The sequence below is a fragment of the Odocoileus virginianus genome, unplaced genomic scaffold (assembly GCF_023699985.2).
Source record: "Odocoileus virginianus isolate 20LAN1187 ecotype Illinois unplaced genomic scaffold, Ovbor_1.2 Unplaced_Scaffold_1, whole genome shotgun sequence".
Taxonomy (NCBI): Eukaryota; Metazoa; Chordata; class Mammalia; order Artiodactyla; family Cervidae; genus Odocoileus; species Odocoileus virginianus.
The window spans coordinates 10,481,065-10,500,366 of NW_027224263.1; the positions used below are offsets into that span (position 1 = coordinate 10,481,065).

The window sequence follows — 19,302 nt, forward strand, 5'->3', positions numbered from 1 at the left end:
ATCTCACATTTATACCACCTCATTCTCAGCCTTGAGGAAATAAAAGCAATACACTGCGGTTGCTTTTTCAATTTAAAATATCAGCATGTACAATGCTTGTAATTCTTGACTTTTCACCAGAAGTAATAAAGCCATTAATACAAATAAAATACTTGCCTATCAGTTCTTTTTTTTTTCCTTCCCCCTAACTTGGCCCTATTTAGGTCTCATCTAAATATTCTAACTTTCAAGCAGAATGTCTAGAATTCTTAGTAACTTCAGACTTCCCATGATGATAAAAGATCTGCATTTCCACCTCTCTTCCCTCTGGGGAAATGTTTTGAGCAGTACTTGGAGGTAACACTCATTTATTTAGACATAAAATACAAGGAATCTAGACAAATCATTGACAAGTAAAATTCTTGGAAATTTCTGAAAGCATCAGAAATACTAGCTTTCTGTCTTGCAAGTTTCTTGTATCTAATAGTCTTCAGTTACATTAAATAACTTTTAAGAGATCTTTTTAAAGACACATACATGCTTAGCACTCAGTCATGTCAGACTCTTTAGGACCCCATGGAGTGTAGCCCACTAGGCTCTTCTGTTCATGGGAGTTTTCAGGCAAGAATACTGGAATGGGCTGCCATTCCCTCCTCCATGGGATCTTCCTGACCCAGGGATCAAACCTGCGTCTCTCACATCTCCTGCATTTGGGGCAGATTTTTTACCAATGAGCAACAGGGGAAGCCCCCAAAAGACACATACAATGGGCTTAAAAACAAAATTAAAAAAAAAATTTTTTAAGATACAAACAGTGGGCTTTAGAACTAAATTTTAATTTCATTTGCACATGCCAGACTTTCTCGAAGTAGCCAAGAGAATAATTGCTGACCCATTGTAAACTCTGAAAAGAAGTTTGCAAACTCTGATTAATAACTATGGTTCAGGGTGAATGCTATGATTAAAAAATAATATAATCCCAGGCTCTTTAAGATAAGCATCATGCCAGTATGAAAGGAGACAGGTGTCTTCCTTTAGTCAGACCACATGGGGAGCATCTCATTCAGATGGAGTAATCAATATCTTGTATAAAGACTAACATAAAAAAAACTATTGGGTGAGGGACAACAAGCAGAGCGAAGAGTCTGGAAAACCTGTCACATGAGCAATGGTTAAAGAAAGAACATTTCCAGGCTTATATGTTATGGAAAAAATAATATTTTTCTCCATAGCTCTAAAAGGCCACACTAGGAAGAGAAGATAAAAGAGGAGGAATTGATTTTGCTCAATGCAAGGAAGAGCTGTTCACGAATGAAAGGTGCTACCTTGGTGAGGTAGTGGGCTGTCACTGACAGCGATCAAGGAGAATGTGTATCAGCATCTTTCAGAGGTGTCACAGGAAGGATTCTTACTTTAAAGGGGGTTTAGATTCTCTAAATGACATCTGAGGTCACTTTTATCTCAGTGATTTGCCATTAGTAAGTGTTAAGCTAACCCTTCTGCAAGCTCAGACAATGAAAATTCTCAAGAAACATGGCTACTAATACAAAAGTTACACATGAACATTACATTGCTCTGAGTGTTATTTCTCCACATAATTTTATTAGATGGAACATGTGCAGTAAAAAACAAACTAAGCAGACACAAACAAAAGTTTATGTATATGGTAATTGTGAAAATACTTATTTTCTTTTCTAATTTGAGAATAGCAATTTGGTAAGTATGTGGCTAGATAAAAAAGATTTCTATGGTTTGTTTTATTTTATTTTTGAGGTTGTATTTTACTCACTAAAATGAAAAAAAGAGACAATCTTAGGGGATAGAAAACATGTCAAATTTAGAAAATGCATATTTTAATTTTCTGTCCTGTGAGTCATCCACAAACAAAGAATATTCATATAGTATGAAAGAATCTAGAAAAATTATTGTCAAGTAAAGTACCATCTTTTCTAGGGAAATCTGGATACTGAATTTTAATGATAAGATGATAGAAAATGATTGCTATGAAAGTCAGTGTTACTGATATTTTACTCTAAAATATATTTTATATAGTAAACAAAATAATTGTAAACAGGACACTAACTGAATACAAGTGCATTGGCTAAGAGAGGAAAAGTCTCATTCACTAACACTCATTCTACACCCATTGTTTGGCTTGCTAGGATTCACTGTTACATTGTGCTGGTTAATTCTTACCCATTGTCTTCCTCCTTACTGCCACACCATTATTAGCAAGACTTAGTGCTTCTAAAGAAAAGATAAAAAGATCGCTAATGCTAATTCTGTTCTATTTCTGTGTGTCCTTGGAATCTAATAATACATTAACCCTATAACATCAGCCTGAAGGAACCATTTGCTGTTTGAAAACAGTGAATACCAAATACCAGAAAACCACTTAGAAGTGACTGCCCTTTCAGCTTTATTAATTTAGGCAAAATGACAGGTTAATTTATATGGTTCACACCTGTCAGGAGCAGAGTCTTTACTAATTCAGTTTACACTGACCAGGAGATCCTCCTTCAGGCTAAGGTTGAACTTCAACCTTCTGTTGAACAGAGTGGAACACAAACACATCATTCAGATTTCGAGCAAGACAGTCCCTTCAGAATTCCACCTGGATGGCACACCGCCCTTGCAAGTGTTCAAAACTGAAGCTGAAAAAAGACTATCTATCCAATAAAGACTAAGTAAAACCAAGCTCTCTGGAGGCCAAAGGATTATTTTCCGGATAATTTCCCCAAATCTTTCATCTTTAAGGTACTCCACTTTACCGGAGTCATATTGTAACACAATTTGAAAAGCACTTTGTACTATATAAAAAACTATTTCCTTCATATTATCATAAACATTGTCTTTATCGTCAATAAGTCTTGAAAATATGGAAAGGTTTTAATTCTCATTCAGGTTCTAAACAAGCAGCAAGCAAGCCAACCTGGACTTTAAATCCACAAGGGGAAGAAGGGAGCTTTTCTGTTCAACGTTTGCAGTAAGTTGAACATTCTCTATTGTAGCTTTTACTAGTGGCTAACAGCATTGTCCTATCAATAACGCCAGTGCAAGAGTTCAAGTCAGCAGCACCCACACTGAGTTGAGAAAGAGACCATAAGGAATCTTTATATTTTCTCCATATTTGCTCCATTACTACAACATACTTTTACTACAAGCAAAAATATTTTATATTGAAATTTCAGTCTTTGAAAAAGTACCCAAGTCATCAATGAAAATCATGTGATATGTATTTGACAAATCACAGTAAATAATAATAAAGGTTTAAAGACCAATACTGACACTACACAAGCAAATACACCAAAAGATGCTTATACTAACTGTGAAGAATTCTATATTCAAGATAGTAGTTTTAATGTTTATACATAATTTTACAGGTAAATTCTAAACATCACAGTCTATTAAAGAGTCAGAATTTAGCTACTTCAAATCAATGCAAAGACTTTAGACCTAAAAGACACAACTAACCATCTAATCTATAATCTGTGTTTGCCAGCCCAACCAATTCTGGAAGCAAGCACAATGTTACTTGACCTAGTATTCTAAATTAGTCTTTATAATTTCTGAGTGAAAACTATGCTCAATTTAAATATCATTTATGTGTAGAAGTGTTATGGAATATAAGGAAACCCTGATGAGAACAACATGTTAAACATGGTATCTTTATTTCTGGTCCAGCAAGGAAATGAACAATTTATTTAAAACATTGATTTAAACTCCCCAAGCTAGTCTTCTTTTCCTATATTTAACATATTTTCTCTGTGTATATTTATATAATATTGTAACCTATTAATTTATTTATAAAAATAAATTAAGGCCAATTTAATAATACAGACTGTCACAATACCAAAACAGTCCAGGCTAGCACTAGCTCCTCAAATACACTTTTCCATTCTACATATGTGTACTACGGACAATCAGAGCCAACATGCAAGATCTATATTTTCTGGCTTCTATCATCTAAATCAACTCACTCATATCATCAGGTCAAAGAGGTGAGGACTTAAGAGGAAAAAAGTGATTCATTAAAGATGCTGTATTAAGCTGTATCTGAGCTTGTGGCTAGTATGGATTGATAAAATATAAGTATATTTTAACCATCTCTAAAAACTCACAATTCAGCTGCAATAGGGGCTGTATATTGGATCTTTTGGACAGTAAAATGCAGTAAGAATACTTAGAATCATTAGTGACCATTATTAATTATAACCTACTGACTTTCCTTGGGTGTGTATGTTTTGTTGTGTTTATTTTGATGATAAAGTTGCTTTTGGTAAATCTTTGGTCATTTCTCACCAGCTAAGATACATAAAGTCAATAGGCACATCTCATTTTCTCAAATTATTTGAAGGAGCACCATTAACCTGTCACCTCCATTAATTTGCACTTTTAACAAATACAGCTTTTGAGAGACAAATAGAGCTGATTTTTTCCTTTTTTCTTTTAGAAAGATAAAATTTTCACTTTATAGGAAACAGGATTTAACACCCAGATAGAATAACCTGAAGCATCTCTAAGAAGGAATATACAAAATCATCTGAAAACTGAGAACAGGATTTAGCTGAAATGTCATTTTCCCTCACGTTCCTGGGAATTGCTTCTTTTGGACTGAGAGCGCAAGCACACCTCCTCAGCAGTTGAAAGCCTTTCAAAGAACCAGACAGATACCCCTGTGCATCTGCTCCTCACATAAAGCAAAGCTAAATAGTAAAATGGCAACTCACCAGGTTTCTAAACACACAATAAACCTAAAAGTGCAAAGAATTTTCCACATCTGTCCTACTGAAAAATATTTTAAAGGGAACACTTACAGTTACAACAGGCTTTCATTCAAAAGCTTTTCTCAGACAATTAATTTTTTTTAAAAAAGTCCAGCTTTCCCTCACTCCTTCTCTATAAAAAAAAAGACCACAGGCAATATTCTAATTTACTGAATCTCCTAGATTTTGTTTTTAAAGCAACCCTGTGTGAGTTTAAAAAGATTTTCAAAAATTCTAGAAAGATTTCCCCCAAATATTTCAGTGTATATTTACTTAAATTTCTAAAATAGACATTTGTATAATATAATTTTCAACTCCATGTATATAAATAGCTACTCACAGAACTATAATTTTGCACAAATTCAAAACTTACACTTCAGAACTCAAATTATAAAACTGAAAAAGACAAAATGTCAAACATTAATATTCATACACAACTCAAGTATAAAAGTCCTGATTAAAAGTCTCATTTTTCTGATCAGTGTGTTAATTCTGAAAGTTACCAATTCATCAAAAAATTATAGAAAGCATTTCCATATTTAATAAACACAATCAATCATCAGTAGTTTTTGTGTCATTACAAAAAAGAAGTCATCTTGAGTATTACAGATAAACCAAAATTCAAAAAATCCAACCAATGCAAAAGTTTATCCTTATGCATTTTCTTAGCTATACCTTTAGACTTTCATCTTAGTAATTACATTACCATGAAGCACTTTAAATGAAAATAAACATAAACTCCCAGAAAAACAAAACAATGGTAAAATATGGACATGCCAATATAGTTAAATGTCAGCAAGGTCGAGACTTCTCATCTTGTGGGGTTTTGGATGTTGCTGTTTGGGATGTTTATCCCCTTTTGCACAAGGGTGATTCATGAATGAAATCCCGCTTTAATATCCTATTTTCTCTCACTTACATGTATGCTGGAGAAAGTGGAGTTGACCTGGATGTTTTAAGCACAGGAACTGGGAATTTCCAGATAGCAGGAGAGCTCGTTTTCCATTTCAATGGCATGTTGTCACCACGGTACTACAATAACAGTAAACAGCGTTTCCATAACAGACTACCAACCAGGACTTCCATTCCACACTGTACTGACACAGCAGTGGCTGCCGCGGAGAACAAGTCAACGATCCTGCCAGTGCCCTGAAACCGATGCTTCCAATCTGTAAAATAGGGCTGCAAGGCACCTCCTTTAAATCCTCCTGTCCCCTAAAGCCATATGATGATTCTGCCGTTCAAACTCCACAATAGTGCCACCTCGTTAGGAAAGCGTTGACTGCAGTATATATATATATATGTATATATATATATATATATTTTTTTTTTGTGAAAAGACTGCACTGTGCATACCACACAATGCAGCTTTATTTAATAAAAGCGGCTAGGGTTTGGCTTTTTTCTTTTTTTGGTTTTATTTTCAGCTTGCATGACCATTGTTCCACCTTAACAGGGATACTGCAGCACGGCACTATATTCTGCACCTATTAACCTAATTTCTGACCAATAGTAGCAGGAAAAAGAAAATAGACGGGTTTCATACGAAAATGAAACAACATACCTACTCAGAATACACTTGTCATCCTCTGAACATTCTTCTTTTGAGCTGCAACAATACAAATGGGATATAAACCTCAGCATAGCCTTAGGCCACAGCTAACAGAGATCAGTGACTAAATTCGGCAGCCTGCTTTCCTCCTCTGCAAGCTCTGGCCACACAATACGAGAATGCCATTATGGGAAGAGCCCGTTTAAAAAATGCCAGTCTCTCAGTTTTCCAGTTAGAAGAAGGAAAAAATGTAAGAACAAATATCAACTGCTGCAAAACTCTGCACGCTCTTCCAGTAGCTTCTCATGCAAGTTGCTCTCTTTTCCCTATTCTGAATTCCAAGCCGGGATGAGCAAAAATCTCATACATTTACAACATGCTGTGTGCTAACAAGAATACCACTCTGTCTTCTGCAGCAGAGAAGTACAGAATAGCGTGCTCTTAATAGCAGTCCTCGGAGGGACGCTATCAACAATCTAATTCAGTGCTGCCCTCCCCTTCTTCTCTCCCCCTTTCCCTCCCCTTCACCCCCCTTCACGACTCCCCCGCCCCCAAACAGCTCACAAATTGCCTAGAGGAGAGACACCAAGCAGGTGTCCAGCAGGGACTATTCCAAAGCTCAGTGGCGGGGTCCGGTAACCTCGAGGGGTTAGTGATTGACAAGGAGGTTAAAAAATTAAAGCTGCTGTCAAAGGCAGCTTGACGTATTTCACGAAAGTAACAGCAGAGGCTTCATCTATATTGTTTTAAAATACTGCCAGAAAATAGCATTGTAAATGCCCAGAGAGCAACTGGGTGTTTCAAGTTTCTGTTTAAAGCACCAAACTCACACATTCTCTACAGAGTTCAAAGAAGTGAAAACAGGATAAAGAGGTATTATGCCGAACTCTTTATTTTCAGGATGAAGATTTTTACTTCTGATGTAGGCAAGTCACCATCACTAAATATCTAACCTCAGAGCACCCTCCCATTTCTACCTAAAAACCAAATTATCCATCGTCATCAATGCAACCTTAATAAAGGCAGACTGCCATTGACATGAAAGCCATTACCTTTTTAAAAAACTCACTGCAGTGACAAAAAGCTCATATCTATTTCAAGTTAACATTCAAACAATAAGCTTGTACTTCCAATTTAAGTAGCTGGCTTTTATTCAGTCTTTCCAAATTATTCCTAGTTTTGGAAAGATTGAGATTCAGTCCCCTAAGAATCTTTCTCATTTGTATTCAAAAAGCACAGATTTATACAAGAAAGACACTACTTTCAAGAATTTCAAAATATGTAATTTAATATACCAGAAATAGAGCATGAAATCACCTAAGGTAATCACAAGTACCTTTAAGATACACATTAATATTCAAAAGTGTATTTTCCGATGAAATCCAACATATATGTATATGCAGTATACACATTCACAGATATACAGCTATGGAGAGAAAGCTTATTTTGAAACATTGAGCAGTATTACATACACTTTATTAAATACTAAATAGGTCTCAGCTATCATTAGCTCACAAATAATTTTTATTCAATCTACCAAACACAAACATTGAGCAAAAACTCAGTCAAGCAACTTAAAGGGTTAAATGATATTTCCAGTTCTTTAGTACCCCCACACAAAACTGTCTCACAGAAATCTTCAAAAAAAATCAGAGAAAGGAGTATTTATCAATATCTTAGTGACCAAAATATATTTTAAAAGTTTTTAAAAAGTGCCACTACTACTAAAAACTATAGTCAATATATTAGGATTTGTGTGATAATTGTTAACAGTTAAGAAGCAAAAAGGTTTCAGGTACAACTGGCAGTGGTAATTTGTTGGAAACACCAAGAAGAAAATCACACAACACACGTGCACGCGTGCACACACACACACACACGTACTCATCAAGCAAGTTTGGAATGTCTCATTCCAAAATCCTGGAGCATTTTCAAACATTAAAAAATATAAAACATAAAACAATTACAAATTAGCTGTGTGGAGAAGATTTAGATTTTAGAGAGGAAATGCAATCACTTTCCAGCTTATTAAAATATTACAAAGTTGTAATTGCAAATATAACTTCTCCTTCTGAGAACAAAGACCCCCAAATGTCTGTAAAACCAGGATAGGTTTTGAGTCTTTATCTGTAAAGACTACTTAAATATTTATAAGGGGGAAATAGGGTGAATATAGAGTTTTCCAAATTTCCAAGAGGGTAACCTCCCCACACAGGTGAAGATCACTTTATTGCAAAGGTTCTCAAGTTACTATTGTGCTATAAACAATCAGCTGATTCAAAAACCAATATATTGGTCTAATCTCATTCAGCTTCAAAGAAATCAACCAATACCACCAAATCATCTATGTCAATTTTCAGTCTAGATTTCTCTTATACTTAATGTTTAAAACCTGTTTTTATAGCACTCCAACACTTGTAATATTTGTTCAAAGTGAAAACAAAGTAAGACTGCTTTCCTCCACCTACCCTCAGCACTCTTAAAGATCCCAAACCCTAAAAGCATTGTATCTGATGATGAGTATTTATTTATACTCAGTTTTTTTTTGCTTTAATAAATTGCTGGAAGTCATTTATAATTCTCTCTCATGAACAAACAACTAATATGCCAAAGGCTTAAAAATAATTCCTTTAAGTAGAAATATAGTCCCTGAAATATACTTCACCCTATTAAAATGCTTAATAACACCATTTCTCATACGTCATTTAGAAATAAACTTCAGCCAGGTAAAATCACCTCAATTACAAATTAGCAGAGTCCAAATTAGCAGATTTTACTACCCTGACAATGAGTCTAGTAGCAGCTATGGAGTGTAATTACCTTTACATTCCAGAATTAAAAATGTTTTCACCTACAGAATGAAAGGAAGAAAATGATTAAACATATATTTGAAATATAATTTTATGCAGGCTCAGTGGTACCACAACTTTAATATTTACACTGGGAAATGTCAAAAGCCCTAGTTCACATCACAGGAAACACTGATTTCATTTATAGAACACTTGGTTTCTATTATGGACAACTGCATAAACGGGATAGAAAGACAGCATGCATAAAGGCTCTTCAAAGCATTATATGAACATTAATCATTTAAAAATACCTGTGAAATGCATATTTCAGAGATGTAACAAACAAAGGACAATGCTGGGACTTGGCCAAGGCCACAAAACGAGTCATTCTTGGCCAGATCTCACAACAAGGAATTCCCTGGTTCCCAAAGTAGAAAGAGATTTGTAGAACTTTTATAAATCATCTTGCTCAGGACCCTCATTGTATAGATGAAAAAAACTGAAACTCAGAGAATTAACTAGTCACACCTCTGGCTAACAGCAGAACTGGAACCAGAAACCAAATTCCAACTCCTAGTCTAGGACTCCTGCTCTAGAATCCCTACTGTCTTTCCTTCTCAGTGAGGCTGTTCCAGAAGATATTTGCTTCCATATGAAGTGAATCACATTCTACAAATGTCTCAATGTATTCAAAAGAAGTAAGAACTACAAAATAATCATTCATTCCTCCAATTATATGTATACTCAAAAGACAGACAAAGGAAAGGAACACCCAAAATATAAAAGTGTGCAGAAAGATCACTTCCAAAATCTTAATTCCAGACATCATTTAAGAATGATGAGAGAGGCATTTCCCTGGTAGTCCAGTGGTTAAGAGTCCACACTTTCAAAGCAAGGGGACGTAGGTTTGATTTCTGGTCAGGGAACTAAGATCCCACATGCCATGTGGTCAAAAAAAGAAAAAGAATGATCAGGGAGAAAAAGGTAAGTAAAAATTAAGCCAGTCATAGTGTGAGAGAAAAGTGAAATATACAGCCAAGAGTCTAATTTTTTCTCACTGTAAATGTTTCTAAATAACTTTATATGAAAGTTTAATTTGCTTATTGACTGCAACAGTTTGTCTCTAGTACCACCACTTTGTGAAATGAATTGACTAATATGTCACGTATCTGACCTCTTTCTCCATATTCTCCCAATATTCCCTAAGAATTAACCTACCTTTTTCTTGCAAGTTTTAGTTAATCCTGTGATAGTTACAACTAAAGAATAATAGCACTAACCATCGTCTGTGTGAGCAGGCACTGTGTAATCTTGACAATGTCCCTTCAGACTAATCTGGGAGATCCATGTTACCCCTGTTGCACAGACAAGACTGTAGATCATGCCCAACTGTGTGCTCTGCTTATGTTCTACCAATCAGTAAAGGTACTTGGATGGCAACCAAGCAGGACTGTTAAACCCTTTAAATACACAAAATGTTTTGTGTTGTTCTGGACAACAGAACAAAATTCTTAATACATTCAGGGCTTCTCATTATAGGAAATAGAGCTGTTCACATGAATAGCTATACATACTTATGTGTATGTTTGCTCTTTGTTTCAGGAAATTGAATATCAAACATGTTAAACATTTCTTATGAGATACATATGTAACCTTGCTAAGATCAAAATGGAAAATTCCAGACATTTCTCAAAGATACTTTTGAAAGTCATTGCTTCATCTTTTATAAGCACCTTCTCACAAATTAATTTCCTTAATAGAACTGTGTCGACCCTTAATTCCCACAAAGAATTTACATGGATTATTGTGACTATGACTATGCCTTGGATTACTATAATACCTATCTCCTTCACAATACGAACAAGTAGAAAAACACTTGGTGTGCAGGCACACACTCACACAGAGGTGTGTACATATGCACAGAGAATTCCTCAGGCCGTGATGGCATAAATAATGTGAAGGGAAGTACTCTTCCAATCTTGAACATTTTCAGAGGAAAACAAGGGTACTAAATGCTTGTTTGTTCCTTTGTTTGTTTTGGGTGAGTCAGCAGTAAGAGGATATGGTAAACTGATAAGACAGGAAACAACAGATAAGGAAACAAAGGAGAAAAAAGCAGAGCAAGGAAGGTAGTGGACTGGCTGGAAGGAGAACGGAAGCCAGAACGGTAGTGGCTCCTCACTTATGTAGTACCTTTTATAACGGGGAGTCAGATGAAAGAGGTTGCGAGGCTAAGATGGGAGCTGGAGTAGAAGGGACTGAGCAGGCAACAAGAAAGATCCAGTTGTTGGAGACCCAATAACCCACAGATTCTGACTACCCTTAATCTCACTATAGCTGAGAAAAGGATTAACACTGAATGGGAAATTCATAAATTCTTGCCCTTCCTTTTTCCTTTTGTTTTCTGCAGTATCTCTATTTTTATGGCTTTTGGGGGGGGCTACCCCTGAATTCTTCATTCATGTGATTCCCAAATCCATATGCTTAAGTAAGTCTTTATCTACCTTTGACATGCATGTGTGTGTGTTAGTCACTCTGTCGGGTCTGATTCTCTGCGACCCCATGGACTGCAGCCCACCAGGTTTCTGTCCATGGAATTCTCCAGGCAAGAATACTGGAGTGGATTGACATGCATATACTAAAGTGATTCTTAAGTATTCCCATCTATTTAAAAAAATGCCTTAAAACCCAAATCAAAGTGTTTGGGGGTATTATGAGGGGTAATGGTGGCAATCAATGATTTTTACATACATACTATTTATATACCTGATTTTGCATTACCATTTTTAAATTGTTTGAAAAATGTCATTTAGAAAGATGGTTTATAATCATCAAATAGGGATATCTATCCAGTGCTCCAATAAGAGGCCACGCTGTTACCATACCTGTACTCCAGCCTTGCCACTTTACCTGCCTGAGACGCCCTCCCCAAATTACTGCTCCCCCTTCAAGAAGGAATCCCAATTGATCACTATTCCTGGCACGTGGGAAAGCACTCAATAAGTATTTGTTAACTAAACTCAAAGAGCAGTTTTCATAAGCAGAGGAGTGATTAAATAAGAATTGTGTATCAAAGCCAGGATATATCCTGAAAGGTTTTTAAAATGGTGTTATTGATTCTACTATTACTAAAAGCAGAGTTCAAGTAACAGGAATATTCATCTGCTAATTTGATAATTTTAGGCTATAAAGTCCTTAAAATGAAAAAAATTAAATATACACATTAACTTGTTTAAAATAAGCATACGCTGAAGAAAATCACCCAGAACACATACTTTCTTAAATAAAATAAAGGTGTCACTTACAGTTCCTCTCCCACCTCAAGTAATAATTAACTGTTTAGTTGTCTCTTAACAACTTCCTAAGTATCTACTTAAATTACATTTGGTAAATAAAATAGCCAAACTATTGTTTCTGATGTGTTTGTACATTAAGCCTCAAACTTATCAAAATAAAAAGCCATTTAAAATGTAGTGTTACTGAAAGAAAAGTTAAGAACATAGCTTTACTGACTGAAAATTCTATGCACAGAAAGCTTTTCAAATAGTTTCATTGCTTTGTGACATCAATGATAGAAGCAAAACTACAAGGTTTCCATGAAAACAATATAATAATATTAAAATCTTAATGTTTATAAATCCTGAACTATGTTGATAAGAGTAAATAATTTCTAATAATGTTTATTTACAATGGTTGAAAAACTTTTTAAAATAAGCACATCACATACCCAGTCTCAAAAGGCATGCCAGTTAAAGAAAGTCAACATTTGCTGTTATGCATGCTTTTAATAAAACCTATATTTTTACGAAAATTTAAGTTGCTGAAAGACCATTAGAATAAAACAGTAAAACATTTTCTTCAATATCCCAATTAGAATTGATGAAATAATAGTTTTATCTTGAAAAAATTATATTTTTATATTTTTATCCAAAGAGTTATAATATTCACATGTGCAGAGATCTAGATGATTACTTACTTGTTCCATCTCTTCTCTCTGAGTATTTGTAAATCTTGGTTACAAATACTTGAGTAATCACAATAATATTTTGCTAGCCAGAAGCACTTTCATGAAAAGCTAATCCTAATGACTCATTAAGATTATACAACACTACTTAAATTTTCCATGATAAAGGGCCCTTTAAACACAAATGACTTAATTTTGTTTTTACCACTTCCCAGGCCTAATCATTAAAACTTTAAATTTCCTACACATATATCTATATAAACTATTATTATTTAAAAATAAAAGGTATTAGCTATATAATGAATGAGAATATCTTAAACTCCAAAAAGGCTCAACTGTCAACTTGAACCTTGTGACCCACTGCCATCACATGGGGCCCAACAGTTTTCTTAAAGGTATAAAGTAGAGCTATGGTATCTGCCTACTATGATGGTATCAAAGAGATTTAGCAATCAGTTCAATACCTCTATTTTCATGACAATTTTGAGATCCTTCTCATTTTCTAATTTAGAATTCTTCACATGGATAATCTTGAATTCTAAAGAATTTTTGGCCATGTCACATGGATCTCAGTGGGATCTCAGTTTCCTGTTCAGGGATTGAATCAGGGCCCAGCAGTGAAAGCACAGAGTCCTAACCACTAGTCATCAGGGAACTCCCTAAAGATATTTTCCTAAAAAAAAAAAAAGGAAAGGAGGGGAGGCATAGAAACATTTATACTGCAAGATTTCAAATACATGGTAGTAAGTCTAAATTACAGAAGCTAGTCTGCAACTAAAATTTGCTATGCCTCAAAAACATATTTAGCAATTCAATGAAAATCCTATGATGGAATACATCATTAACTCATGTTATATAAAGTATTCATGTGTTACGAACTAATGACAGCATTATTTTAGAATTATGTCTGGCTTCATTACTTGGATACAATGGTTGTCCACTGGGGGAAAATCTTTTCTTTTATCTCACATTCTATGACTAACTAAAGTAAATGCAATTCTGATATGAGGGAATGAAAAACAGAATTCCTCTCCTAGGCTGACCCTAGGTTTTGACTAGAGGCAATTTAAATTGGGGGTTCGTGACTGCCTTTCTAAGTCCATCTACTTCATCTAGTAGTTGAGAACAACTTCATGTCTTCAAAATCAAATATGTGTTTTAAATAATCAGTTACTTTTCATGGAATTCTGAAGCTACATAACACTTGAGTAAAATACATCTTCCCTTTAGCTAGCATATATTTATTCATTCATTCCTTATTCAGCTTGATCTAAGTCGGAGACACTGTGGAGCATTTTTATGAATCTTTCCCTACAGGATCTGGTTATTTTGTTTAAATTCATATGATACTGTCTAGCCAGTAAACAAAAATATTTATGTTTAGAGATTTCCAGAACTGCCAGTTTTTTGAGATTCAGACTTTTAAAGCATAGAACATAACTGTATTCCAAAAAGGGTGAAGAGGCAGCAAGATCGGGCTTAAACTGATCCTCTAAACAGGGAACAAGAATTAAACCAATTGATTAATTAGGATCATGTTTTTGCATTTGTCAACTAAAATGCATTTGTTTGGACAGAGGCCCCTATACTATATTAGTCACTCTTGCCAGTGTCAGATAGACCCTTTGAACTTCACAAACACGAAAATCAACCAACTCACTATGCCGAGCCCAAAATCTGTACAGAAGAGGTACATGCTGAATTCGCTCAATCATCAGTGAGTACTGAGAAGTTATGACTTTGCTAGGTGTTACAAGTATGCAAAAGAACACATGTTCCCCAGCCACAAACCCCACAAAATCTAACTGGACTGACTGCATATTCACATATGGAACGTGAGTTAGCATAAATATATTGCATCCATTAAGCCTTAACTATCCAGAATCCTAGACAGCCTAGTGTTCTAGCCAGTTTTAAAAAATTAAGTTTACAACAACTGGGATAGGTGCTCTTAAAAATATCAAAAGTCACTGATTTTTCACCTTTTGAGGGCAATGTTTCTGCCTTACTTTCTTTTTTTCTGCTTTACCTTCTTTGAGTCTAAAATGAACACAAGCTTATTTAAAATGCCTCAGTCAACATGATGCACAATAGCTACTGTAATATGCTTCTAATAACGATACAGCAAGGTGTGCAAGCAACTGCTGTCATTCTTCACCCCTGCCTGACGCCCACCCCCACAGGCCTTGACACAGAATTTGGATGCTTCCAAGAAAAAAGGGGCTCTTTTCTTTACCTTCCAATACACATATCAAGAGAAAAACCCTATACCTTTGCAGGCTGAATATTGAAAATGTACAAGTCTAGGGACTTTCCTGGTGGTCCAGTGGTTAAGACTTCGCTTCCCAATGCAGGGGGTACAGGTTCGATCCCTGGGTGGGGAACTAAGATCCCACATGCCTTATGGCCAAAAAAATCAAAACATAAAACAGAAGCAATACTGTAACAAATTCAATAAAGACTTTAAAAAAAAAAAAAAGAAAGAAAATGTACAAGTCTAGAAGTGAGATGCACTACTCTTGCATTTTAAACAAGTACTCTAGCTGATTTTCAGAGTCTAAAGGGCTAACCATTACACCACAGAACCCCACTCCAGCTGATTTTCAGGCCTCATCTATTAAACTTGGAAAAATCCTGCTTTTAAGATCAAGGTAGCCCACCCCCAGGCAAGATGATCCCAGTCAGAGTGGGATTCTCTGTTTTGTCTCAGTGCTGGGCCATCCTCAGCATATCAGCTTTGGCTGCTCACCAGTAGTTGTCCATCATTACTGTCCAAGGCCATTATCTTGCCCTCCCACACTCCAGATACTTCCAGGTCTGGGAGAGTCTAAAAAGCAAGGTCTCCAGCTGGCTGACAGATATGGAGGCAGACAAACAGACACATGCAAAGTGGGAAACTGTACAGGAATTAGGAAACAGGGTGGTATAATTGATACTGATTGTATAATACAGAGTAAGAATTAAGGACTTGTGTTAAAACTTTTTCGATGAGGAAGGGTGCAGAAGAGGACAGAGCTGGGCACCTGTGATCTGGTTGTTGCCACAAACTTGGAATCGCTCGTGTTATCTTCCTCATCTGTAAAATAGGGAAGATGCCAACTTTCCTTGCCAGACTCACAGCAGTGTTAGGAAAACCAACTGTACTTGTGTTTATGAAAGCACACTGGACAATATAAAGCACAATACAATGATGCGTGGTATTTCTTTAACAAAATAATTTATTTTTTGTCTTAATAAACACAGTACCCTAGATGTTACTGAAAATTTCCTGGATGACTGAGTGGCTTCTAGTACCTCAGGGTCTTTTTTATGAGGATAAGTTCTCATTGACAAAAAACATAGAAGAAAATGCAGACCCTTACACATACCCTGAAGTTGACTTTTTGAATATATCCTTGAAATCGGCTTGTTTTAAAGATAATTGCCTCCGTCTCCTGAAAGTGGAGTGCAAAAAAAAAAAAAAATTTGGTTAATTGTGGCTTTATTGCATGTATTTTAAATTTTTCAAAGCATACTCTGCAAATATTTTAGCTGTAAATTAATAAATCATATATAAATTCTGAACAGTTAAGACCACACAGAACAATTTTAAAATATGTACATTATCTTAAAAAAAAAAAAAAAAAAAAAAAACCTTAACTAGGAAACCATAGGATTCTATTTGTTTTTCGAAGCTCTCTTAATGTTTCAGAAAGTCTGGAATAGAGATTGACATTAAATACAACATTTATTGGCAGCTGATCTAAAAGATTAAACTAGACAAACTTGGACACAAGGAAACACTTTTCCAATAAATATATACTCAGCCTTGGAATGCTTTGTCATTTTCTAGCTTTTTAAGCCTAAAGTTCAATTCTTTGCTGATATACTGTTTTGCCATTAAAACCCAAAAGCAAATGACAAACATTACAAGCTTTCAGAGAACAGATGGCTAATGTTCTTCTAGGTTCATTTACTACATTTTCTTATTTTCATACTGCTTGTAATTAATAAAATCATATAAATAGATGTATTGCCTCCTAACCAGGTGATTCTGTTTTGGTGAAGTTCTGTCATATACCTAACTCCTCTGGGTTAATACAAAGGCAACGATGAACAGACATACTTCTGGTACTGCCTCAGGAATGCAGTTTTAAAAATAGAGACTACTACAGAAGCACTGCAGTATATGCTGTCAACAGTCAACTCGCTTAAAAAATTAAAGTATGCTCGCAGGTGTTTAAGGAGCTCTAACACAAAATTCAATTTATTTACCTTTATCTCATTTATATTGCTATTACCTTATAGAAAGTAAACATACTAAGCATCACCTTTGTTTTAACTTTTTAATCAAAATGAACAGATTTGGTATTTTTCTGGGTCATCTCACAAGCACTATTGCATTATTAAAGTCACAACTAAATCAAAGTCATAGTCTCATAGTACCTTTAAAAACAGCTTGGCAGAAATCTTATCCAGAATGCTATTCTACATCTAATCACTTGTTATGCAAAAGGTAGGTAGCAACTATTTTATTTTTTTAAATGATAAATTCACAACAGTATTTCCTTAATGGCAATACTATTTCAAAGTCTACTTTTACTATACACATAAAAATTATTTTGAATCATAAAAAGCTACAATGGGTTGAATTCATATTTGCCATATTTCAGCAATAAACCTCACTAAGCAAATAACAATTATATAATTTTTTTGCTTAAAAAATACATTAAAGGATCTTTAAATACAGCTTATTTTATATTCTTATTAATATTATTCCTTTCCTTTGTGTATTTAAGAAGAATCTGGTGTGCCACCTTCTGGTAACTGAGTGAAATTATGTATCTTCACACAAGTCACTATTCTTTATTTTAACTTTTAAAAAATATAGATATTTCTTAACCTGTATTACATTTAAGCTATACAAATAAATCTATACCACAGTCTGCAATAAAGTAAAATTTCCCTAGTGATTTTTTTTCCCCAAAATCAAGGTTTATACATGCTTCCTATGATTTTTCCATGGTTACCAATATGTCTCCTGAATTCTACAATACATATAAAATTGATTTCTGTACACCGTTTCCCAGCCACATATGAAAACAACAGGCTTGCTATTTTAATGAATAAGGAACAGCAGTAAATAAAGAAAAAGAAGGTCTCTTACCAATAAGCCCATTTTTCTCTTAAGGTTTGAACTCTCATCATTTGTCATGTTCTTGTGGATCCCTCTCTCATCAAATTCTCTGGAGTTTTAAAGTTGAGAGCTGTGATGCACAGCTAGGCTCGGCTACATCGTAGCGCACCCCAGTGCATCTGCCTGGTATAACACTTCACAGTTGTAGCTCCCAAAAGCAGAAACAAGCTTTCTATATTCAAAACCTATGCACTGCACACCTTCCCTTGATAGGAAACTGTAGTCAGGGTGGCTGAACTGTTTTTATTTCTTAACTCCTGATCAGATATGAAGATCAGAACCACATGAATCTCGAGCCTAGTTATAGTAAACTGAACAGGAACAGTGTGTTCTTCAGAGCAGAGGTGGGCTGAGGCAAATACTAACACCAGGAGATCTGATTGAGGGGAAAAAAAATGTTTATCTTATTTTTCCAAGGGTCACTGTCCTGATATTTGTTGTATTACCTCAAATATTTATTATCTTTAACTCTTCCCTCTCCCAGCCCCTAGTAGCCACTCATTAACTCCTAACCTTTATAAATTTTTCAGGAATCTACCCCCCACTGTTTTTTTTCTTTTTGAACAAATAAGCTATTTCAAAAAATTCATATAACTGGTCTCTCTGCATTTACCATATTTAATCTAGGAATCACACTGCTTCTAGACGATTCTCTTAAAAAAACAACTGCATATGGTATAAATTAAATGTTCAGCAAATATTTTATTCAACAAATTTCTGTCAAGAACTTGCTGCATGTTAGGTAGAGACTCAGATTAGTGATATGGGTGACATGGTGAGTAAGACACAAATCCATGCTTTCAGGAAGCTTCTAGTTGAGTGAAGAAAGCAAACATGTACTCTGATAGCATAAAATATGGTGTTTCTATACCTGCTTTAGCAGGATTAGCCCAGGATTCTATAGCAGCAGAGGAACCATGAAATTAATGCGGCAAATGAGGCTGAAGAATGAGGCATTCACCAGATGGACTCTAGAAGAAATAGCCTGTGCAGACACACAGAGATTTGAGGATTACAACATGCTGGGAGAATCAGAAAAGTCTTGAGTACAAATGGAAGGAGCTTCAGGTACATGG

The 19,302-nt window shown here is 35.1% G+C and overlaps 1 protein-coding gene across 14 annotated transcripts in view; it reads right to left on the reverse strand.

The window, feature by feature from the left end:
- Nucleotides 1–19,302, reverse strand: part of KLHL13 (kelch like family member 13) — a 189,496-nt gene that overhangs the window by 51,650 nt on the left and 118,544 nt on the right. For 3 of the 14 annotated variants that reach the window (XM_020881545.2, XM_020881543.2, XM_020881544.2), the window contains exon 3: nt 16,419–16,484. The exons of 6 other annotated variants lie outside the window; for them this stretch is intronic. In XM_020881545.2, the coding sequence (XP_020737204.1) occupies nt 16,419–16,484 (66 nt within the window). Of the gene's footprint in view, nt 1–5,664; nt 5,991–6,309; nt 6,730–16,418; nt 16,485–18,196; nt 18,294–19,097; nt 19,117–19,302 lie in introns of those variants that run through there. 5 more of the 14 variants (XM_070462220.1, XM_020881546.2, XM_020881548.2 and 2 more) reach the window with 5 other exon arrangements.